This window comes from Lynx canadensis, chromosome C1 (genome assembly GCF_007474595.2).
Source record: "Lynx canadensis isolate LIC74 chromosome C1, mLynCan4.pri.v2, whole genome shotgun sequence".
Lineage (NCBI taxonomy): Eukaryota > Metazoa > Chordata > Mammalia > Carnivora > Felidae > Lynx > Lynx canadensis.
The window spans coordinates 84,696,547-84,721,570 of record NC_044310.1 but is presented as its reverse complement, the minus strand read 5'-3'; the positions used below and the strand labels follow the sequence as shown (position 1 = coordinate 84,721,570).

Sequence of the window (25,024 nt, the reverse complement as noted above, 5' to 3'; positions counted from 1 at the left end):
AGTTTTAATATTAGGATTCTAACATGTATACAAAAATTGGTCAAACATTAGACTAGATTTATCTTCTTTGAGAACATGTGAGGTCCTCCATCCAGTAGTCTTAGGTCATAATCAGTCATTGCACCATGCAGTTCACACTGAACTGAATGAAAGAAAAGGTAATATTTCAAGAAGAATGAACATGTCAGTTATCATATGCAAAGTGATGAGGACTATCAAGATACTACAAATCTAGTCCCAAAATATGAGGATGATTATTGTATGCACCTTTGGGATGGATGTGAAGAATTTGAAGTCTCTACCAAATCAACTGGTCCTTAGGAGAAGAATGTCTTAATGCCTTGTTGACTTGGGATATCATGCTTATTTGTTAGAGCTGTAGATGAATAATTCTGTGATGAGGTGTAGTGGCTTCCTATGATCTTTCAATTTTTGTATTAGCAAAATTACCATGTCAGTTAAAAGAACATAGGCTATTTTAAATAACTTTATTCTTAAATTTAACACACTCTTATTAGAAATGCTTTGGTATCAATACAATAAAAATATGCTGGTTTCTCCCCCCACCCCCAACAAATTGTGTCAAGTAACTAGAAAAGTTAAGCGTTTGTTCTCCCTAGCTGTTTTGGAATTTTTCACAAATAATGATTACTGCTTATCCACATGGCTTACTATGGCTATAATTATACTTTTTTTGAGTCTCAGGAAAAAGAAACAAAATATCCAGAAGGGAAGTTGGCAAATGTTTCTTAGGTTCTTCTCCAAAGGATGTTTGGGTAGATGATACACCTCTCAGATAACTTTTTTCCCCAGTTTTGCCATTCTCATCCTTAAAGCTGAAAATTGAAAAAAAAAAAAAAAGTTATAAAAAAAGCTTTAGTTTTCACTCTAAATGACCATTTCATAGAATGCAGGAAAGTTTGAAACATACCTCAGATGATTTTATCCAATAATGTGAGCATTGTTTTAGTAGCACAAAAAGATAGTAGAAATAATAAGCTATGGTTAACTTAGGACTGAAACAGGTTCAGAACTAGAAGGAACCTATTTCTATAAAGATTAGAAAAATTAGTAAGGCAAACACAGCATAAGTTGAGTAAATATAGGATTAGTGCACAATTTCACTATTAGCCTTAGATAAATTCCTATATGTCAGTGACTATGTTTTGTCATATTTCTGAGCTATGCACTACTAAAATTAAAAACATGACTTTAATCCATGATTGAGTTATCTTTTAGGTCATCAAAGTTGGTTATCCCAAGGGGCTCCATTCTTGGATATAGAATGACAAAAACAAATTTCTTGTGAGTGAAAAAATGTGAACCACTAATTAAGAGTTGGAATAATTATAAAATTATATCTTTGTCGAGATATGTTATAAGTATACTTTTGGGGCACCTGTGTGGATCAGTTCATTAAGTGTCTGACTTTGGCTTGGGTCATGATCTCATGGTTCAAGAGTTGGAGCCCTGCATTGGGTTCTGCACTGACAATGCGTAGTCCACTTGGGATTCTCTCTCTCTCTGCCTCTCTCTCTGCCCCTCTCCCACTTGGACTCTCTCTCTCAAAATAAACTTAAAAAAAGATATACTTTCAAATTACAGTATACCTTTTGAGCATATTCCATTGCTAATAGTAAATATGAAGTAGAAACCATTTTTTTAAATGTAGATTTAGAATTCACAACACTGCTCTTGATGTTCTGGTATCATGTCCTTAATATTTAGGACTTTAAAGTATACTGCCTCAGTCATATTCCAAAAATTGAAAGATGCTTTCAAGGCACTGATCATTATATTCATGTGTAATATGGCCCAAGAGCCAGTTCTTTAACTGATTGCAAGATTTTATTTAATGAAAAAAATATAACAGGGAAGACATGTGTCTCATTTTCCGGTCATATATTAGTTGTCTATTAACAATGAAATGACCCCATCTCTAAGGAGCTCTTTTTTTACAAATATGAGAAGTGATGGGGGATCCAATAATGTAAAAAGACTATGATAATTTTTATTTTTATTCTACTTATATGAAATGTTTTCATTTAAGTGAAGTCAAGGAGCATTATTTGCCATGAAACCTTAAGGAGAATGATCATTTCTAGTGTCAGGGTCAAGAATATTTCCTTGAATTTAGGGCTAGCTGAGAGAATTACCTTTGCTCTGTAGCCAAGAGGATGGTCTCTATTGCTGGGAGATGTTGGATGGTCAAGCCTAAGGAGATGCCTATACTTCAACAGCAGGAAGTGAACTGAAGGCAGAAAGCAAGGCTTTATATTTTCTACTCTTGGATTTTATGGACCTCTGCCTTGGCCATACCAAAAAAAGAGAGCAGGGGAAAAGTCCATTTTAAGGGACTTTTTAAAGGTATCTTTTAAGGCAGGGACAAAGTCTTCCTCTTTACAATTACTCCTCAACTTGAGATTCAGTAAATCAGGCACAGCCTTGGTGCTATGGACATTCAGTGAAGTTCTTGAAAGACATCCTGGATGTGCACATCCTCAGGAGTGAGGTAATCCAGTAGCTCACTGTCCCATTTCTTTAGGGGTAAAAAAAAGAATTCTAGATTGTAACTGTCTGCTATTTTTTCTTGTGGCCTATGGCAAGTAGATGGTGTGAGTTTCAAGTGGATGTGTAGGGCTGGAGCATGTTGACAATAGGAAGGTGTAGCAGGTAAAAAAAATCTGGGCCCTTAGCTCCCCTTTTTATTCCTCCTTTCTGCTCTTTTCTGATCTTTACTTGCTCTCCCCACAGCAATTCAGACATATAGTTTTGGCTGGTTGAACGTGGTGGAAGAGAGCTTGCCTCCTTACACTCAGCATTCCTTGCTTCCTAATGATTGCCACAGGTTGGCAATTTTGACACCAGTAGCATGTGAATCCCTTGGAGCTGAGGTCCCCCACCTCTATCATCCTGAAGTGATGCTGACATATCTAAGAGGGGTGACTAGATCTAGGAGTACAAGAAGAGGTTGGCAAGGACTATCAAAGAAAGCCAGCTGCCTAGTTGGTGGGAATAGTAGAGGAGTCCCAGTAAAAGCGCACTGAGGCCACTCACTGGTGGATGTGTGTGGCATTAAGCTATACTTTAGAACATGACCATTTTATATTTACATTAGCCAATGGACTTTGCTGAGTTTTCTTATCATGACTTCACCCGTTCAAAAGTTTTCACTGAGACATTTGGATCTTCACTTTCTCCCCTCTTTCTTACTCCTTTGTGCTCTTTTCCTAATTCAAAATTGCTCTTAGATAAGGCTCTCATAACAACATTTACACTAAGAAAAAAGAGACTAATAATTCTTAACTATTAGGCTTTCCAAGAATATTTATATTTAGTAGGTGACCTATTCCATAAGTAAAGGAATTGACTGAAATGATGGATTTTCAAGTATTTCAGTAAGCATTTTTGCAGTTTTAGGGGAGAAGCTCAACCTATGTGGTGTTTGTGAAATTGAATTGCATAGGTGGCTATATATTCTATGTATGGGAATGCCTTCTGGGGGTGAGAGCATATGTCAATATGATGTGCTTTATATATAAAATATATATAGCAGCTCTATATTTAAAAATATAGCAGCTCTATAATCCATGCACTGAATTGGAAAACAGAATGTAAAACAAAATCATGATGGAAGGCAAGGAATTTGGAGCATTCTGTTTATAATAGGCTTTGATTGATAGTACAGAACTTTGTATTGTTACTTTGTCTGGAAAAGGTCTTCCTGTTTTCATTATTTTAGTTCAGTGGCATGATTAGTGTTGTCTGGAAACATTAGTCACTTCCTGTCTTTTTCTGTGGGGTAAATGTGTTGACATGGGTAGGGAAGAAGGAATAGGGGCATTCAGGAGGAGGTGGCTAACATCCAAGTGCAAAAATGGAAGATTTTATAGTAGGGAATGTCACTATTCTTGACCATAATCAATGTGTTCCTTCTCTTCTAAGTCTACTGTGTTGTTCTTTTTTTTTATATTAAAATTTTTTTTAACATTTTTTTATTATTGAGAGATAGAGACAAACTGTTAGCAGGGGAGGGGCAGAGAGAGAGGGAGACACAGAATCAGAAGCAGGCTCCAGGCTCTGAGCTGTCAGCACAGAGCCCGACATGGGGCTCAAACTCACAAACTGAGAGATCATGACCTGAGCCGAAGTCGGACGCTTAACCACTGAGCCACCCAGGCACCCCTACTGTGTTGTTCTTTTAAAAATGAATTTAATTCACAAAATTTCTTTAGCAAGCAAAACTCATTGTCAAAATGGAAAGGAACTTTTAGTTTTAGCAGGTTTTCATTGTGGGGATGTATCACACAGCTCTGATTTAGAAAGGTAAGTGTACGCTTACCAACAGGTTAGAAATTCTTCAGATAATTAAAATTTCAGTTGGTATGCCTAATTTAACTACTTAAAAGAATGGAAGAGGCCCATTTGCTTGTGTTATTGTCAACCCAAAATTGAGCTTATGGGTTGCAAAAGAACACTTCCTCACTTGTGCAAGTACTACCACACTTCTATAGAATTATCAAGTTCTGTTTGCTGAGTTAGCTGGAGCTTAACATTTATTGCTTTTTAATGAGAATCTTTCCACTAGAAACATTTAAAATTATCATCCCACTAACACATTCAGAACCTATATGTCTGAGTAATTTGACTTAGGTCTTTAGCTAAGGTTAAGTAGAGCTATTATAATTAATTTTGTCAGAATCTTATTTATTTTTTTATAAATGAGAAGTAGAATATGATATTCAAGCGATAACAAGGAATTTAAAATTGATGAGCTGTCACTTTTGTAGAAAAAAGTGTAATTTTCCATTTAATGCTAAAAAAGCTAGATAGCTATAAAACTTTATAGAAACCGAGAAGTGTAAATAGAAAATAGAAAAAAATAGAAAAAAAATTGCTAAGTTAGGGAAGACTATGGAAAGTTAGATGTTATAGATAATGCAAGAGAAATTGGCATTCTGTTTTAAAATGTAGAAAAATTAAAGAAGTAAAGTTAAACTATAAAAGCATAGGGAAATGAGATATAGCAAAGTAATAAAATATCACACTGAATAAAATTTGTTTTTTGTTTTTTCTTGCAAAATTAAGGCAACTTGTTAACTTAAGTAGGAAGTTTAAGTAACAGGCACAAACAAGTAGCTGGCATCAGATTCTGGTGGGAAAAGATATGATATAGATGATTCAGTATATTAGTAATCCAAATACATTCACAAGCAGTACCGTACTATGACAGAAGACAGACTTCAAGTTTCTAAGGTCAATCAATGCAATATCCAAATAAGGCAACAACTGTTTTTTTTTTTTTTTCATTTTATCTTTTGAAGTGACTTAATCAGATCATTATTAATTAAAGAAAAGAAAAAAACCCTTAGTGTGTATTATTCTATGAGGTGGTCAAAAAAAGCTGAAAGCAAGAGGGCTTGTTAACAACACAAAAGGAAGATTGTCACACGATTAAACAGCAGTGGCAAGCCTTGTTATTTTCATTACCTGTTAAGGACGGGTCCTCGGTCCCATCTCCAGCTATCTGAACATCAAGTGGAGAATGTTGAACCGGGTTGCCTAAGCTTTCTTCTTGCTCTTTCCAAGATATGGAATTTTTGTGGGGAGATTTGTGGTTTGTGTTTTCATAGGGATTAATTTCTGATCTCTTTCTAGGAAGTGGTGTTGGTTTGGCAGGCTGGTAAACCTGACTGTAGGGAGCTACAGGATGGTAGGATGGTTTCTCAGCTTCTCCTTCACCCTCCTCCTCCTCATCATCAATCACAACCAGCTCAGCATGGATGATCCCATCATACCCTGTCAGAAGCTTCTTTTCTTCTTCATTGTCTTCTGCCTGCTGGTAGCCCATGAAAATCATTGTCACGGGTTCTGTATCAGCCATGTCAGAGGGCAAGGAATGAACAATATTGTATCTGATATCTTCCTCATCCTCCTGGCAAGCAGGAGAAGAATCCTGGTATTTTGGCTTCCCAGCTATTGCTTCGCTGGGACTCATTCTTGCCTTTGGAGAGGGTGAATATTTGTCCTGCATCACATTTGATTCTTCCCAAGGAGTCATCAGCCTCTTTTGTAGGGTGTCAGGCATCTCCTTGGCTTGTTGAGTCATTGATCGGGGTTGAGGTATCGGTTGAACAGGGCTGATATGATTGAAGCTGTTGTCCTTCTCCTCTGAAAGTCCATTGTCCATAGTGTATACAGATTCATTCATATCATTACCTAGTCCGTTAGCTTTCATCTTTATCCTTTCTTGAAAATTTGGTCCAGGAGTTATCTTCTCCCTCTGTGGAGTTGTAGGCCTGCAAAATGGATTGGCATATACAGGCTCATGATACTCTGTTGGAGATTTAGAGTTTCTCTCTGAGGCTTGTCTTAAAAGTTCCTCTACCTCAACTGGTGCCAGACCATCGGTGCCATTGTATGCTGCACCATGATTAGAGCTTACTGCATATACTGACTTCTGCCCGTCGTCGTAAACTTTTATTCCTGTACCTTTAAAGTCATCTGATGGGAGAGGTATAGAAGACAGGACTGTACTTTCTCCAGTTTTCAAGTCTTTTTCAACTTTAATTTCCATGGCGTACAAAGCTGTCAGGAGAGAAATTTGATCTTCGATTTAGTTAACTTTTTCTCTTATACAGTAGCCTGCTTTCACAATGTATTTTTATGTTAAGTATACCCTTTGATATTCTTTCATGTGAGATGCTGTTGTCTGTTTTTAAAATTTTTTATTTTATTCATTGATTGTATAAGGTCAATGTAAAGGCCAGCACCGTAATGACCTAGGTTTTTATGTAAGGATGTATGGAATTACTGAAAAAATGGGACTGAAAAGCTGGTTGGAGAAGAGAAGCTGATGATTCCATTGGGAAACCAAAAAATATCCTCTTTGTAACTAATAAATCCAACAAGACAGATCGCACTCTTACATTATCCAATGGGAGGAGTCAGACCTCTTTGTTAGCTAGGAAGAATGGGTTGCACCAGGCATTACAGCAGGTAAAAGGTCTAGCACGGTATATTTTATTAAGTCACATCCTTGCTGTGTGGGCCAGCAGCCTGCTGAAATCATAGAGGAGTGTTCTAAAGTTTTCACAGCAGGGAAGCTGTTTAAATGTAGAACTGGTATTGAAGAGGGAGGAGGAAGGCAAGAATCACATGCTTCTCCTTTTGCCTTCTTTTTGTGTTTCTTTCATTCCAATTTTCAAGTAGGAGGAAAAAAATAGAGCAATATAAGCTGAACTGAAGCAAGTGAACTGGAGAGCACTGTGTGGATGAGCCCTGCTTCAAGGCGCAGGCAAATTCCTCATGACTGGAGTTTTAAGAACTATTAGGAATCTGGGCCCAATTACAATGTGGCAGTGCTTTGGCTTCTGCTCTGGCCTCCCACTTTCCTTTTTGGACCCATCTTGATTTCATACCTCCTCGGTAGCCCAGTGGTTCTTGGCTCCCCCCAGCTACCCAACTAAAACTGCAACCCTCCCCATTCCCACTCTCCATGTCCCCCACCTCTGTTTTATTCTTTAGTATTTACACAGCCTAATTTGGTATTTTTAATCTATTTACTTAATTTTAGGTCTGTTTTCTCCTTTAGGATGTCAGCTCCAAGAAGGCAGAGATTTTTGCTGTTTTATTCACTACTGTATTCCTAGTGTAAGAACTGAGCTTGCCCTGTAGTATGTGGTCACTAAATATTTGTTGAATATTTAAATGAATGACTGCTACCTGCTTATAGAGTGTAGCTTCCTTTTCTGGTCTGAAATTCAAAGGTTCCCTCTCTGGCCCCATACAAGCCTTCATTTTTTCTGGAGTCTTGGAAGTATTAGTTTTATGATAACCATTCCACATGGGGGTAAATAATGCCTAACTTTCCCAAGGGATATTTTTACTTTCATAAAGGATCTTAGTAATCTAAGAGATTGCCTACTAGATGGAATATTTGGGGAGAGATATTTTTGAGCAGGGGACCTTTGCTTTTAAGAGTTTGTCTTTCTCAATCCTTTATCTTCTCTGTCCCTATAACTCCATTATCCCTACCTATGCAAGTGACTCAGATACCTCATGGAACTTTATAAAATGGACTGTTGCTTAACCTGAAGCATCAGATGTAACAGCAGGTTGTTAATATCTGACATTATAAAATCTGAATTTGAGAACCTGCCTTTGGATACAGATTTTTCATGTACCTTTTCTATTCTGTTCATCATCTTCTGTTCCTTCATTTCTTTCCTTCCTTAATCTGGAAGGCACATAGGATTTTGGAAGGTCAGGGATATTAGCATAGATGTCTTCAATTGACTCTGTAAAATTAATATTAATTCAAAATACATTTAGAATATATTTACAATAATGGGAAATGTTTCTGTGGGTTTATTAAAAAATGTAGTTAGACATAGAATAGACTGCTCAAAAACATACCTTCTGATGTTTCTTCCATTTCCACCTTCACAGACTATAAGAAAAAGAGTTCTCCATGATTAAAACAGTTCAGTTTAAAACAGAAATTCTAAATGTGGATATAGTTTGAAGAATTATATACTGTTTGTAGACTCATTCTGGGAGGGACTCATAGTTTTAAATGTTAATGCTCACCCTTATTATGTCTTCTGTTGTCCTCTCAATTGATTTCAGTTTCTTCAAAATTGCCTCTTCATTGATTGAGATTTGCAGCTCAGCCTTTTCAAGGTCTTGGATCTCCTTCTCAAGTCTGACAACAGAAAGATGCACTTTTTACTGCTTAAGACAGTACAAACGTAGAGTTCCCAAATATGTCTTCTCCATATATAAACTTTCCTTGGAATATTGCATGTAAATATCCAGATACCTTTTAAGAACATAGCATTACACTAACCATCAGATTTAGTACATAGAAGGTACATAACACCTGACTTTGATGTAACAATCTTCAAGTTAAAACAAACATCTTTTTTTTCCTTAGGTAAACTATTTGAACCTTGCCTCATTTTCTTCTTTGCAATTACAAATGTTATTTCCAAATGAAATAGAGAAATTTCTTTTATAAAGAGACTTAAGTTTGAAGTTGAGCCACAAGGTATGGTTCATCTGTAGTTATTACCTAGGTTACCGATTTTTCTTACCTGAGTCTCCATATTATTTGGAGAAAACATTATAATAATTTTTTTGTAGCTAATCAGCACTTTATAAGATTATAATTATTAGACTTAATTTAATAATCAAAACTATCACTTCCAAAACCCTGTATATCCTAACATTGAAAATGACACTTCATTTTAACTTCACAGTTTCCTAAGAATTGTGACATACTGTAGTGAATAATAGGGTGGAGAGATGAGAAACGGACAAAATTAGTATGATGGCCTCAGATGCTGCTGTTTATAGAGGCTACATTTTCTGAAAAACAAAAAAACAAAAAACAAAACAACAACAATAAAAAAACCCACACATGGCCTAATGAAGTGTAAGGGAACTTACTGGGGCCAAGAGAGAGCCATTTGAAATTGGACTGTTGCAAACATTCTGACCTGGAATCTTGACCAGAGTGCAGCTGCTTGTCAGATTCAAGTTAACATCGGGGTGTGATGTCGTGACCTCTTCCTTTATAAAAACATACAGCCACCAGCATTCATGCAGTTAGTAAGGCTGACCCTTGGCTGCCATGGATTACATGTAGTTTCTCAGCCAAATACTCTATGTTGTAAAGTCAGCTGCCTCAGAGGATGGCTGATTAGATAGAGCAGCTAGTCCAGGAGGTGACAGCCATGGGTATTAGCATCTGCTATGATAATTGTCAGTTTTTGGCTTCCTTCTTTAAGATGGTTATGGATTTGGCAGTGCAAAAATATTGTGCTATTGGGGTGCCTGGGTGGCTCAGATGGTTAAGTGTCTGACTTCGGCTCAGGTCATGATCTCATGGTTCATGAGTTTGAGCCCCACGACAGGCTCTGTGCTGACAGCTCAGAGCCTGGAGCCTGCTTTGGATTCTGTGTCTCCCTTTCTCTCTGCCCCTTCCCCCCTCATGTACATGCTTTCTCAAAAAATAAACATTAAAAAAATTTTTAAAAATATTGTGTTATTGTCACACCAATAAAAGCCCAAGGTGTGGTCTGCCTGACTATTCTCCCACTCATTGCTACAGTTTCAAAGTTCTGACTTTCCTGCTGCTGCTGGCCATTGGTAGTTGGCCATTTGTAGCTAAAGAAGTTTTCTCACCTATTATAGAATTCCAAGTAAAATATAGTACTTCGGGTTTCTTAGAAGTTACTGAGGTGTGACTGACATTCTATTAAAATCAGTCTCCATCCATGGTAGCACATCTGTCCATCAGTAGAGTTGTAGGGATATATGTTGGTTGGTAGAATGGAAAGGTCCATACTAAAAGCGATAGATCTGGATTATTCTGTGTCTGCTATTCACTGCTTGTGACAACCAATTCCTTTAAACTCCCTGAAACTCGGTTTTATAACATGTACAATGAGAATATGGTACCTGCCTTAAATTTTATACAGAAATTTGGTGAAGTTAAGAAGAGATGATGTATATGAGCACATTGAATATGGTTGATATCAGATATGTATTATTATGGTATAATTATTAAAGGTTTTCTACAACACACAGTGTCTCTTTCTCCTTCCATGCCCTGTCTCACGGGATCCTTTATCCAACAGCATGTTAGAGACAGTCTAATGAGGGTCTTTTGAATAGAAAACAAGGATGATTATATCATTGCTGCAAGCAGCTTTTAGACTGCAGGATTCAGCTGTGGAACCGGATGGATCTGGGTTTGAATACTGGTTCATCTTCTAACTTCTTGTGTGACCCTAGACAAGTCACCAGACCTTGCTAAGGCTCATTATCTTCATTCATTTCATTTATTCATTTGTTCATGAAAAATATTTGTTTAGCATCTATTTTGTAGCAGGCACAATCCTAAGTGCTAGGTATATGACAGTAAACCAAACAAATTCCTGGCCCCAAGAAGTTTATATTCTAGTGGGAGGACACCGACAATACACTAACAGAGGAACTGGCAACTTTTTCTATAAAGGGCCAGATAGTTAATTAATTAATTCATTAAAAATTAATTAATTTTAGGCTTTACAGGCCACACATACAATTTCTTTTGCTTATTTATCTTTTTTTCCCTTTTACATCCCTTAAATAATAATAATAATAATAATAATAATAATAATAATAAACATTCCTAGCTTGTGGCTATATAGAAATAGGCCAGGGCTAAATTTTGTCCTGGGTCATAGTTTGCCAACTCCTGCAAATGTATATACATACATATTTACATATGTATATGTAAATACATATACAACATTTACATATGTATATGTAAATACATATACACACATTTATTTATGAAGAAAAATACTTCCATTAAAAAGTAGGATAAAGTAGGATAAGGACTATAAACATAAGGGTAAAGGGATGAAGAGTGCCTGGGGAAGAGGCACTGTTTGCACAGTGTGGTCAGGGAGGGGCTACTTGACAAAGCGTCATTTGAGCAGAGATATGAAGGAAGTGAGAGAAGGGTACATGAGGGTGATAGGGGAAGTGCTTTATGGAGAGGTAAGAATAACCACAAAACTCAGGGTAAGAGCACGGGGAATAAGCAGAGTGGTAAGAAATGAAGTCAGAGAGGTGGCAGGTGACTAGATCATATGGGGCCTAATGTATGGTAAGGCCTTTAGGGAACCACAGGGAATACTGAGCAGAAGACAAAACAGGTCATGACCTGAAATTTAAACAATCACATTGGCTGCTGTGTGGAGAATAGGCTGGAGGGGAAAACCACGGAGGTCAGTAGTTGTAACACTTCACAGAAGATGGCTTAATTCAGGGGGGTTGCTGGTAGAAGGGTGAGAGGCGATTAGAATCTGGAAATATTTCGAAGGAAGAGTTGCCAGGATTTGTTGATACATTACATGTGGGGTGTGAGAAAAAGAGAGATGTCAAGGGTGAGTCTGATGTTTGTGAATAATTGGAAAGATGTGAATTTAGTTGCTCGGACAGAAATCTGGGAGGGAGAAGAGAGTGGTGCTGGATGTGGTAACTTCGAGATAGTCAATGGTGACATGGAGAAAACAGACACAAACGTTGGGAGCTCAGAGAAGTCTGGGTTTGAATGTAAATTTGGGAGTTGGTATGTATAGCCATAGGCGTGGATAAGATTTCCTAGAAAGTCAGGGCTTCCAAGGACTGAATCCTGGAAAAATTAAACATTTAGAGATCTGGGCAATGTTACTACTTCATAGGGTTTAATAAAGAATTAAAGAAATAGCATGCACTCAGCAAAAGCTAGTTTCCTCCAGTTTCTGCTCCTTTCTATAGCTGGGGCACAGAGATAGATTCTTGATCTGTTTGGCCAATTACATCTCAGGGAATTAGAAATGCACTGGTATTTATAGTTGTTTTCCTCTGTAGAGAGGCCCATGGGTAGTGTAATGCCATATGATTCTCATGGATGTCTTTAGACTAATATGGTAAGAATACAAGGTTGAAAGTCTGCTAACCTCATCAAAGTATCTGCTAATGAATGTTTTTGAAGGTTTTCAAGTCACTGGGTGAAAGATGCATTAATATGAGGTTGCAGTCAAATGACATATCAGGCATGTTTATTAAAACCAAACAGAAACAAACGAACACCCCTTTCTCTTCTTTATCATTTAGTTACAGCCAGCTCTCTGTTACACAGGATAAGAAGGAATCCTTTTGGTGCTAATTACTTAGAATCACAAACCTCTACAGGAGATGCTTAGTGATACAGAGCATTTCCTAAAATTCTCCCTCAAATGCAAAACTCTATATCCTATTTTTATATGTTGATTTGATACTTCTATATATTATTTATGGACAATATAAATAAGATCAAAAGATAAATGTTACACATTTGTTGTTCTAGAAAAGCATTCTGACAGATCAGAATGCCAGTGGAAGTGATGGGAAACCCAGGGAAGAGTAACAGAGCATGGAACTGGCTTTGGCCAGCCTCCCCCTCACAGGGTCGGAACTGAGAGGGGAAAGCATGGTGGCAGTCCGGCAATGGAAGAAGAGGAGGTCTAACAACCTCCACACCAAGGAGGAGGAAATGTGCCTCCTCCCTGGAAAATGTGCCAAGTTTTTGAGGATTGCCTGTTCTTAAGGAACATAAAACAAAAATTGCAACTGGTACGTAGGCACTATTTTTGTATCTCTAGCATGGTGGGTCTCACTGACAGTGATTTCCCCCTGAGGACATCTGGCAATGCTGGAGACATTTTGGTTGTCACAACTTGAGGACTGCTACTGACACCTAGTGGGTGGAGGCCAGAGATGCTGCTAAACATCCTACATGCACAGAACAGTCGCCCAACAAAGACTTATCTGGCCTAAAATGTCAATGGCGCTGAGGTTGGGAAGCCTAAAACAATGCCCAGCTGGTATAGTAGGTACTTGATACATGCTTCATAAGGGATTTTTAAAATATCTGTCTCCCTGATAGTTTTACTTCTTCCTCCTTGTTTCTCTTTTCTCATTTACATAATATGGAATCCAAACTATTATTTGTTGAATAAATTTGATCATCCGTATTTTCATTTAATATTACCATTTGGGTTAACTTCCTTTTCAAATTTCTCTATCTATATCTATATTAATTTCTTTTTCTGGCTCAGTGACTCTTCATAGTTAGGAGGATACTCAACTCTTATTTAAAGCTCAGAAAAATTCAGGGCTTAAATTAGGGACTCATATGTAATCCTTTTCCAAAAGCTTTGAGTAGAGAGAAAAATTTAGCAAGTATAAGTGAAATATTGGGGAATATTTATGTGTGTGTGTGTATATTGTGTATATATATATACACATATATCTGTACTATCTGTGTGTATATGTATGTATATACATATACATGTATATGTATACATATTTGTGCATGTGTATGTATATATATTTGTATGTATATTCATCCATATACACCTGCACATAAGCATACATATGTGTATTTATATAAAACTTTAGTTTTGTATATATAAAAATAAAAATATGTATGTAAAACTATTTTTTTTACATGGAAAGCTTTTGGCGAGGTCACTAGGGAATAACTTTCTAACCTTCACCTGCTTATCTCTCAGCTGATGGGTTAGAATTTCCATAAGTGCTGCCATGCCCATTTTTACAAGGTATTACCTTTCTGAATGGGAACTGAGCTCCCAGAAATGCTGATTCAGTTTGACGAGAAACAGGCAGCAGAGAAAGAGAAATATCCTTCTTGGTGCCTCCTGGGCTGTTAGGCGGGGCCTGATGGATGAGTTAGCACCTCTCATGATTTCTGAGAGAGGGTGGGCAGGCATCATGTGCCAATTTAGATAAGCAGAGTACATGAAAAAGGATTTGTAATGCTATCCATTATTGGAATCTTTCTTCTCCCTGCCTATTTGCTGGGGAAAAATAGGGTTATTTTCAAGAGCTCCCTATGTGAAAGCAGGTAGCTTTCATTTCATGCACTGTTCTAGTAATAACCTCCCTTAATCATCACGAGATAATGTCCCCAATCCAATTCCAACATGCAATTTTTTGTCTTAGGAAAAGGACAGCACATAAATGCTGGATGCACCAAGAAGGGGTTATTTCAGAAGGCAATTTTTCTGCTGCTAAGTGTCCATTTATCTCTTTCAGTTTTTGGTGGAGTTAACAAGGACTAACAATCTAATGGAGTTTACCACTGGGGCCAAAAAGGCCAGGACTCAGAAGAGTTATGTTCTACCTTCCATCATTTTACTTGCTAGCAATTATAACAACATTTAAAATGTATTGAGTATCTATACCGTATGAGGCATTGGCCTAATTAGTCCTTCCAACAACCCCCGTGAGTACCATTATTAGTTCCATTTGACAGAGAAGCAAGCTGGGCACCTTGATAGCCCCCTGGCCTGGAGGCTTACAGGTAGCTTGTGGCAGGACAGAATTCGAAATCAAATCTCTGCTGACAGACCCTGAGCTGTTAACAACTTTCTAATTAACCACTATGGGAACAAAACTTTAAAAAATGGGTTCTTATGAACCTAGACACAACACTCATTTTGCTCATCAGTATAAAAGGATTTCTTACTTCCTATCATAATAAAGAAACAGAAGATTGAAATCGTAGCTGGGGTTTGGCCACATGTAAAAGTGCTGACCCATGATATACAAAGGTAATATTTCTGTCCTGGTATTCATTAGGGTAATTTTGTTATACTAGGCATTTTTCTGCTTAGTGGACAAGTCAGTGTGACCAGGATTAAAGTGAAGGCTTTGTCACTTTTTTTTTTTTTTGGTTGTTTGAGTTTGGATTTTGGTAGAGGTTCTTACAACAGTCTCTGTTTCAGAGTCTGGGGTTTCCATAAGCTATAGCCACTTTATAGCCAGCCTTTCTTTGTTTGGGCACAAGACTGTTGTTCAAAGTAATAGAAGTGTTAGGTCTTAAATAAAAGCTGGCTGATGTAATTTGATTATAATACTGTAGTTTGAAGGTAATCACTGATGCTGTGTTTGAAATTAAGTTTATGACTGGCTTTGGCTATACACTCCCAAAGGACTGATGAGCTGTTTGCTGTAATAGGCTGGGAGCCTATTAAAGGCCAGGACTACACCCAGAGATGGCCCAGTGATCATTTCTCTGGGATGGTCTGAATCAGCAGGACTTGGTCCAGGTTGTGCCACCACTGATATACCTCTGAAATTAGTTGATGGAATTGCTAGGACCACCTCACTGACCCCATCCAAGCTAGACAAAGAAGGATTCAGTTTCTTTTGGGACTCACAGGTTCTCAGGATGTGTTCACCTCCAGCAGATGTTGAATTTGGTCTGGAGTGGTGAGCAGTTGTAATCTTTGACTCTTCCCTTAAGTGCAGATTCTCTTTCCTTTTTTTTTCCCCACTGAATCTTGGGAAAACAGGAGGTGGCTGGTGGTTTACCTATATTTTGTGAGTTTTTGTGTGAAGGTCTACTTTTTTGTTTTCAGCTCTACCCATGGAAACAAGACAGTGAGCCCATATGAAAGCTAATGTACTTGGCTTACTTATTTAGCCCAACCAAGCTTCAGTTTTCTTCTTTGGTGGATAATAATAGTATTCACAAAAGGTTGTCTTAAGGAGGTAAATAAAATTATTTTTGTAAGCCTCTACCACAGGGTGTGACACAGAGGAGTTACTCAATAATGATTAGTTAGCCCTTTCTCTTCCTACTCTGGTAGGAAAAGGAGGGCCATCTATGACAACTCCAATAAAAAAGAAAACCTACCAGGTCTATTTGGAGATTTGTTCTTCAACTTTGATATCAATGATTTTGGAGCGAGTGTGGGTGTGAATATAGCTTTAGGGACACACCTGTCCTTTAAAAATACAGGTCTAGACAAGAAACCAAAATAGTACTCCAGGATTATTAGAATTTTCATAATATTTATGGGAATGGTGTCTAATTAACAAATGTTATCTATTTTGTAAATGAAATCTCCTCACCCCAATCTATTTCTCTTGTTCTTTTTAGTAATAGAGAAGTCCTTGAGTCTTATGTGTCTCGCCAGCTACGGACTACATTTCCCAGTTTCCTTTGCATTTAAATGGTGTCATGTGACTAAATTCTGGCTAATAGGATAGTAGCAGAAGTGACATCTGCAATTTTCAGGTCATAACTTTAAAATAGAACTGTTTGGCCTCCACTTATCCTCCCCTTCCTACACTGGAATGCAGATGTTGTGGCAGTGAGCTGTCTTTGACCATCCTACCAGAAGCATCACTTAGGGAGCAGCAAAGCAAGACAGAAAGAAACAGGGAGGGTCTCTCGATCATCTCATGGGATGTTGCTTCTCTCTCTCCCTTGAATGTCTCCTAGCTAGGATTGTTATGGGTGTGAGAGAAATGAATGTTCTAATCTTGTTTAAGCCACTGCGGTTATAGAATATTTTAAAGCATCAAAATCAGTATGCTAATTATTGCATCACCTTATGGGGATGAACCTTTGCATAACCAACTTTATGAGATTTTTTTTCTTTGATTTGCAAAATTACTCATTGTTACCTTGCATTTCAGGTAGTTAGCCAGTAAAAATAGAAAAATAGATCATCTTTGCATCTAGTGATTGAAGAAGTTACATGTTTCTAAATCATCTACCAAATCTGACATGGTTTATATTGATGTTAGCTAGTTAATGCTCAATGGCTAAGGTTTATAATGATAAAAGAAAGATCTTTTATTTTTTAACTATGACTGATTAAAATGAATAGCTTTGGAACTCTAACAGATACTATTAAGTATATGTAGTTCATGACTTTAATTAGGTAATCTTGACTGCAGTGTGTTGGTCATATGTAATGGGCAGATAAGTTATTATTGATGGATCAGAGGTTAAAGATATTTTATCTTTATAGATACTTCGCTTTATGATAATATCAAACTCTATTTTGTCATAAAATTGAGAATATGCAGTCTAGTAGAAGGTGGGTTGATTTTTGTGTTTTATTTTTAAAACTAGGGGTCTGATAAATTTCATCAAACATTTAACACACCTTTTTTAAGCACTTAACACATGTCAGGCACATTTTATTCACCAAACTGAAATAAAACTATATAATAAAAAAAGATGAAGAATACTTCTACGCACAGACATAGGACATGAATTGCCTTACAATCAGCCTTGCCAACAGGCATGTGTATAATAAGGAAGATCTAACCCACTAGTGCAAACAATCACATGCTGTGGGTAAGCATGCCAGAGAATTAAAGGGCATTTGGCATACAACAAACACTCAGTTTGGCCTAAGCCAGATCTATTGCCTCTAATCCTGAGCATTTAAGAACAGGAGGAACAATGCGACACAGCAGCTTCAAGATAACAAGAAGCAGAGAGCTAGCCCAGCAGTGACATTGAAACAAGTGTCACTTGGCTCTGATAATTGGGAACAGAGCAGATGTTTAGAAAAGCTGAATAATTTATAGTTACATGCGAGCAGCTTTTGCATGGGTGAATCTCATCTCCTAATATAACTCTGTAAATATTAATAATTATATTATGGGCAGATGATACTATCATGAGTTGAAACTGCCATGTAGGCAGATAATGTTAGAAGATAATCATTTAGTAGAAAAGCAAATGCTCTTCATCAGAACAATATTTTGTAAATTAAGGCTTTCATTTTCCATGAAAAATAAGAAGCCAAACTGGTTTTCAGAGAATCAGCGCCTTTCATGGGCAGGTTACAAACAAGGTTTTCAAATGAATGCAAATAAATGCACGGTCTGGAGGTTGGTGTGGTATGGTAGACTGGTTAGTTATGGGCTTCTTGAGTGCTCTGGTAGGACAGAAGCTGGGTGTGTGGTTTTTAATTAGAGCCTGTAGAGAGCCTTGTCGTACATGATAAATACTTAATAAGAGCTAAATATTTTTTTTAAACTTAAAAATTTTAATGCTTATTTATTTTTTGAGAGAGAAGGGGCGGGGGGCAGAGAGAGAGGGAGATACAGAATCCGAGGCAGGCTCCAGGCTCTGAGCTGTCAGTGCAGAGCCTGACGTGGGGCTCGAACTCACGAACCATGAGATCATGACCTGAGCTGAAGTCAGATGTTTAACTGACTGAGCCACCCAGGCACCCTGAGCTAAATAGTTTTAATAATAATTCAAATCGACCTCTACATACATAGGTGCCATGAGGTGCCTTAGCCAGGACATGGCAAATTCGCTGCAAATGTGCTTATCCATGATTTTGGAAAGCTTTTTTTTCTTTAAAAAAAAAGTTGTAGGGGAAAATATTTTTAGTGAATAAATTACTTGTTACCATATTATGAAATGGCAAAACATATTCAATGATGTATGCAGCCATTGACTCTCTCTGTTCAGAAATAATTACTGGCTTTATGCCTTGTAACCCTTAACATTTATTTCCAACAGTATTATAGAGCAGCCACTATATTTTCAACTTTCTATCCACTTCATTTTTGCTTTGTTTCTAGTATTAATTGTTCATATTTGATACCAAGAACAGGACTCTATTATTTGAAGACCAATAAATATAAATTCCAATCTTAATATAACATAGAATAACCAACAAGGACCAGTTAGCCTGGGGTGGTCTAAATGGGCTAAGTGACACTTAGCTTGTGGCAGACAAAAGATGCATTCCAAGGGGTGTATGTGGAAGCTTTCTGAGCTGATAAATTTAGTCATAGATCTGGGGTGGGGGACAATCTTGGAGAATGGGGAAACCTAGGCCCTTTGGTAGCATATTATACAAAGAATTTCTGCCTTTGAACATTCTTTGTGACAATTACTCCTCTCCCACTTTCTCCTTTGTTCATTTGCTCCTTTGTTCCTTCATTACTCATGTCAACACAGCCAAAGATTTATGATGTCCATGCTAGTAGTTTTAAATTTGTATTTCAAGTTACTGAATATTGTTTTAAATGAAATAATGTAAAATCACTTTGAAAAGTTAAAGGATCTAAAGAGAAGTAAACATAACTAAAAATTTGCTTTGAGGCACTTATGATCTCAATCTCCTTTACTTAAGACAAAGATGGGTTCGATGTGGCAGGCTCTCTATAAATCTTCATTGAAATGAATCAAGAATGAACCGAGTGAGTCCTGGTGGAATGGGTCTGGGGTCAGAAAGATCTATGTGTGACTCATGGCTTGTCTGCTACTAGATTTATAGCTTTCTGTGCTTTAGTGTCTTTACATGTAAAATAATGCTAATTAGACTTTCCTCAGAGAATTGTTTTTCTCAGAGTAATGCTCAGAGTATATAATATATGCTGCATAAAGGGTAGCTGTTATTATTGAATTGCAGTGGAGTGGTGTTATTCTAATCTGCTTTTTAGACTATCACAGCACTGGTGGGGGTGGGGGTGTTTATGCTGGGTAATCATTTAACCCTATTTTTACTAAGCTATGGATGAGATTGGCAGGTGTGAATCACAGAGGATGCTGGGAAGTGGGGGATAAGGAAATAAAAGAGCATAGGAAAGAGGGGAAAGATGAGAAAGTGAAGTGAGGGTGAGGTGTTACAACACGTCATCAACAATGGCCTCAAAAACCACTGTCATGGGGCGCCTGGGTGGCGCAGTCGGTTAAGCGTCCGACTTCAGCCAGGTCACGATCTCGCGGTCCGTGAGTTCGAGCCCCGCGTCGGGCTCTGGGCTGATGGCTCGGAGCCTGGAGCCTGTTTCCGATTCTGTGTCTCCCTCTCTCTCTGCCCCTCCCCCGTTCATGCTCTGTCTCTCTCTGTCCCAAAAATAAATAAACGTTGAAAAAAAAAAAAACAAAAAACAACAAAAAAAAAACCACTGTCATGTGACTTTGCCCTTGACTCAAGATAGTTGGGTGGTTATCCTTTTTTATTTTTTAAAGAATTTCAAGGCTTTAATTTTTACTTCATTAATGTTCAAGTCATTGTCTAGTCTTTAGCTGGACCCTTTAATAGATGGTATTTTCAAGTCTGACCATCCATCCATCCATCATCTATCATCCATATTTTCCCATTCATTCATTTTTTAAGCTACATAATCACAGGTATTCCTATTATGTGCTAGGCATTGTACTAGGCTTTTTTTTTTTGATGGGGTTTGGGGGTTAGATTTCTTCCTCTTTTTTTGCTGGAAATTTGATTTATTTTGCTGTTTTTGTTACATTAAAAAAATCTCCTGAGTTAAAAATAATCACAATATCTGGGAAATTAAAAACAACAACAGATGAACTATTGCAAATCTGATAAACCAATTAGTCAAATATGGAAAGTGAAAAACATGCTTGGAATGCTTTTGACTCATATAATTGCTTCAGAATAATTTCTTAAGTGTTTCTAGGCAACAGCAAATTTAAGAAGAAGAAACAAATGGTGGGTTTCTCTCTCTCTCCCTCTCTCTCTTTTTTTGTGTGCCTTTCCCCCCTTTCTCTTCTCTCTCTCACATTGTCACAAGAGCAGCTTGTGCCTCTCCCACAATATGATGTTAGATATGGCTGGTTGGGTCAGAATGTGACATTTTTCATGCAGCATTCCTCACTGTGTTGGATGAGACATCAGTTTCATTAAGGTACAGTTGGCCTGCACAGGTAGATGAGAGCATTAGGTAGGGGGTTGAATTTGGATAGAAATCACAGCGAGCTGAACTTTGATAAACTATAACCAGCATCAAAAGCATTTAGCCTTTATATTTCTCCATCGATCCTTTGGGTTCTGTTTTTGAAATTGAATCTTGCCTGCTATTTTTTGAGTTAACAGAGTAGATTACTGCTTTATATGATCTTGAGCAGAGTGCATTTCCTAATATTGCATCTCCATTTGTAGTGGCACTTCCCTTATGTGGGATGGTGGCAGCTGCAGTAATGACCCACTCCTCAGATTTTCTCATGACATACAATCACACAGAAATCCAATCTTTCCTGCATCTTCATATTAGTACCTTATGGGGCAGGCAGTGTCTACCATTTGGAGACAAATTAAAGCTCATTAAAGAAAGGCAGAGGGTCAGAAGGGTACTTTGGAATATTAAAAAAAAATCCTTACTAGAGAACATTTAATCATAAGTAGATAATCCTTCTCAAAGGGAAGGCAGTGCATTTACATCATTCTCCCTGGCAGTTAACCTTTTGCATTTTATGCTTATGACATTTCTGTCAGGCACTCTGTGTGCTCCAATTAAAGTCAGAGGTCTTTGGACATAGTTCAAAAAGTAGCAAGCCTCTGGAGGGCAACTTGATGCAAGGCATTTTGGCAGAGGGAGGACAGCTGGGCAGCCACATAGGAAAGAGGAATCTAGAATGTGAACGACACAGCTCCTTTGGATGCTTCTGAGGGTGTTTGGAGGGGGGGCTCATTATGGGTGTTGGCTATTGGATGGAGGAAAGCAACAGACGTGACAAAACAGGAATTCTAAGCCAGCCTATAAATTTGTACACATGGGTGTCTGGACTGAGAGGTTGGTGCTGGATTTGCACCTGTGCCTACAATCAGGTAGTAAATGGTTCAGTGGTCACAGTAAGAACAGGGCTCATTTGGGAGGCAAATTGAAACTCTATTTAAGCAAAGCGATTCAGAAGGAGATGTTCAGTATCATTTTACTCCTGGGAACATTTCCTCCTAAGGCACAGGCAAAATACCCACTAATATTGTTCCAAAGCTAAGAATGTGACTCAGAGACAAAAACCATGGAAACCTACTTATTTTCTGAAACGTTGCTGTTCTGAAAGAAAAGATGAGAGGATGAATAAGCAGACATGTTTTACTTAAAGGTTATGTGTGAGTCAGGGAAGCTTTGAGTTTTTAATATGGCAGAGACTCATATGAGTATCTATGCATATAAGAGAGTGAAATCATTACACGGGTTGGAAATTAAAAGTGCTGTAAAAGGGTAGCATTTACAGGATTTAACTTTTATAAAAATTTTCTACAGGATCTGAGGCATAATTTATTTTTATGATTAAGACATTTAATTAGATTTTAAATCCTGAGTCCTAATTTTTTAGCTGTATGTGATGGGGCAAGTTAGCATCTACAAATGTCATTTTTCTCACCTATTAAGTGTTAATCTACCTCATAGCATGGTTGTGAGAATTCAGTGAGATAATCTATATGAAATGTTGAACACAGTGCCTGGTCTGTAACACATGCTCTGTAAAAATTAACCAGTATTGTGAGCGTTTTGGTCTTCAAGTCATAAAGAAAACCCATCCATTATTTCCAAATGGAAAGAATTCTAATTGCGTGGTAATCTCAGTTTACTCAAAGGAAAAGATTCTTTGTACTGGCATAAAGAAATGAGACATCTTGGCCAAGAGATAAAAATCCCCAGATAAAATTCCAGGCAGTGTCCTTCTTCTAACTATTTTTGACTCCTAATAAGGACTAGGGTCTAATATTTTTTGAACACCTACCATGTGTCAGGTACTCTCCAAGCTGATCACTCATGAAGTCCTGTGAAGTCACTATAATTGTCCCACTATTACAGACAAGGAAACAGGCCCAAAGAGATGAGAGAATATGTCAGGCTTATAGGTACTGTGGTTGACAGAGCAGGGATTTGAATGCCAAAGGCCATGCTCTTTCAGTTCCTCTCATAAGACTGGGAGTAGTAGTAGGAATGAAAACTTCAGGAGCAGTCTGGCCCTGCTGCAGACTCTGAGGTAATAGCAGCGTTTCTATTTTGATGTTCCCGTTAAAATCTTATCCTCTAGCTGAGAGGCCTGGCAGGTGGCAAATGTCACCCTTGAGCAGGCACCTAAGTCAAGTGATAAACAGTCATTCAGGGTTTGGGATGCTTTCCCTGCTTAGGGAAGAAGGGTGGCTCTGTCTAGTACAATTCCATCCTTTGACTTGGTTGCCTCTTGGAGCTAACGGGAAAATGTACTTTCTTTAGCTGGTAATAAAAGCTTCTTAAGCACTACGGGTAGCTGTTTTGGAGAAACACTGAATTTAAAAACATGCACCTGATTATTTAGCACTTGTAGAAATATCTGAGAAGAAAATGTTCAGTTATCAGGTAAAGCTGCTTTGGCGACATGATTTCTTTAATGCTGGGCAGTAGTGGAGGCTGTTTAATACAGACAAGGCACAGATATTATTTTGTCTCTGTATGTTGCTTCAGAACATTCTGTTCCCTGCACATTTTAAACGAGATAAACAGCCTTTGTGCATCACAACAATGCAAATTCACGATACAAACTCTTTGCAAATACATTTGTTTTTAGGACCATTCCTTAAACAAAGCAACTTGCTACGAGGTATTAGATGTTTTACTATTTCCAGAACATGTACACCCACAGCTCTCCTTTAGTTTTATAGCAGGAGAGCACTGAATGGGACTTGCTTTGAGGCCCAAGTTTACCTTTAATGGCTCTGTGACCTTAATTAAGTCCCTTATCCTCTCTGAGCCTATTTCCTCCTCTATGCAATGGAGGTGTTAATGCTTTCCTTCTAGGATTGCTGTGAGAATGAAATGACTTAATGGAAGTGCAAGTGCTTTGTCAATGGCACAAGGCCATTTAAAAATAAATCATTCCTGTTATTTATATTTGGGGGTTAAAATCATTTGGTGCTAATAAAGGAGCACTTATGGTTAATGACATCCTGAAGATCTAAAACAAAGTTGTAGTGAAGTCACAGGGATGAAAGCACAGCATAGGAAATCCAGTCAATAATATTGCAGTGACATTGTACGGTGACAAGTGGTGACTGTACATGTTGTGGTGAGCATTGTGTAATGTATAGAACTGTCGAATCACTATTTTGTATACCTGAAACTAATGTAACATTATACGTCAACAGTACTTCAATTAAAACAGAAAATAAAAAAAAAATAAACTCATCAGAAGATGCCAGAATTGTGTAATGTGAGAGCAACATGAAAGAAGATCCAGAGAGTGCTAGGAGCTCTTTGGAGAAAGGAGAACCAAGGGTCAGAACATGCTTTAAAGACTTCCTGTAAGAGATAATAGGTTTTCGGACCATAGTGTGTGGTCTAAAATGCTGTGTGGCATCACTTTATAGGTAGCATAGGGTAGTCATGAGTTTCTGATCCACCACTTTGTAATTATGTGAATTCTTTACCCCTTATGTGCCAAAAGTGAAGATAATGACAATGCATCACAGGGTTATGAAGGTTAGATGGGATGATAATCTGTAAAGTACCTGGCAGGTAATATGGCTGGTAAATATGGTTTGTCTTCTTCTTCCTGCTCCTCTTCCTCCCCCTTTTTTTTTTTTTTTTTTTTTTTTTTGGTCAGATAGGAACTCTAACTAGGGAAGCCATGGTCGGTACCACTAGAAGCTTATGTGCTTCTCAGAGCATTCAGGCAAGGTCTGAAAGCAATCAGTAGAACCCTAGTAAATTCTCTGGGATTACTTACAGTGCTGCCCAAACTTGTTAATGGCGTCTGAGTCTGTTAGCCACTTCAGTTATCATCAAGTGCAGAAAAAGTTGTAGGTATTCAGTATGGGCAAAGACTCTTAAATAAGAGGGGGCTCTGAAGAGAAGCAGGGATATGTCTGCAGAGCGCAGGGTATGCAGGGATTAAATTCAGAACTCCTTC

General features: G+C 37.8%; 1 protein-coding gene across 1 annotated transcript in view; it reads right to left on the bottom strand.

Annotated features, from left to right (window-relative positions):
• Positions 1-469: 469 nt before the first annotated feature.
• Positions 470-25,024, bottom strand: part of PALMD (palmdelphin) — a 50,362-nt gene continuing 25,807 nt past the window's right edge. The window contains exons 4-8 of the mRNA XM_030327042.1: positions 8,593-8,707; positions 8,419-8,452; positions 8,187-8,300; positions 5,491-6,588; positions 470-836 (exon numbers count right to left, since the gene is read on the bottom strand). Of these exons, the coding sequence (XP_030182902.1) occupies positions 793-836; positions 5,491-6,588; positions 8,187-8,300; positions 8,419-8,452; positions 8,593-8,707 (1,405 nt within the window). The 3' untranslated portion in view covers positions 470-792. The remainder of the gene's footprint in view (positions 837-5,490; positions 6,589-8,186; positions 8,301-8,418; positions 8,453-8,592; positions 8,708-25,024) is intronic.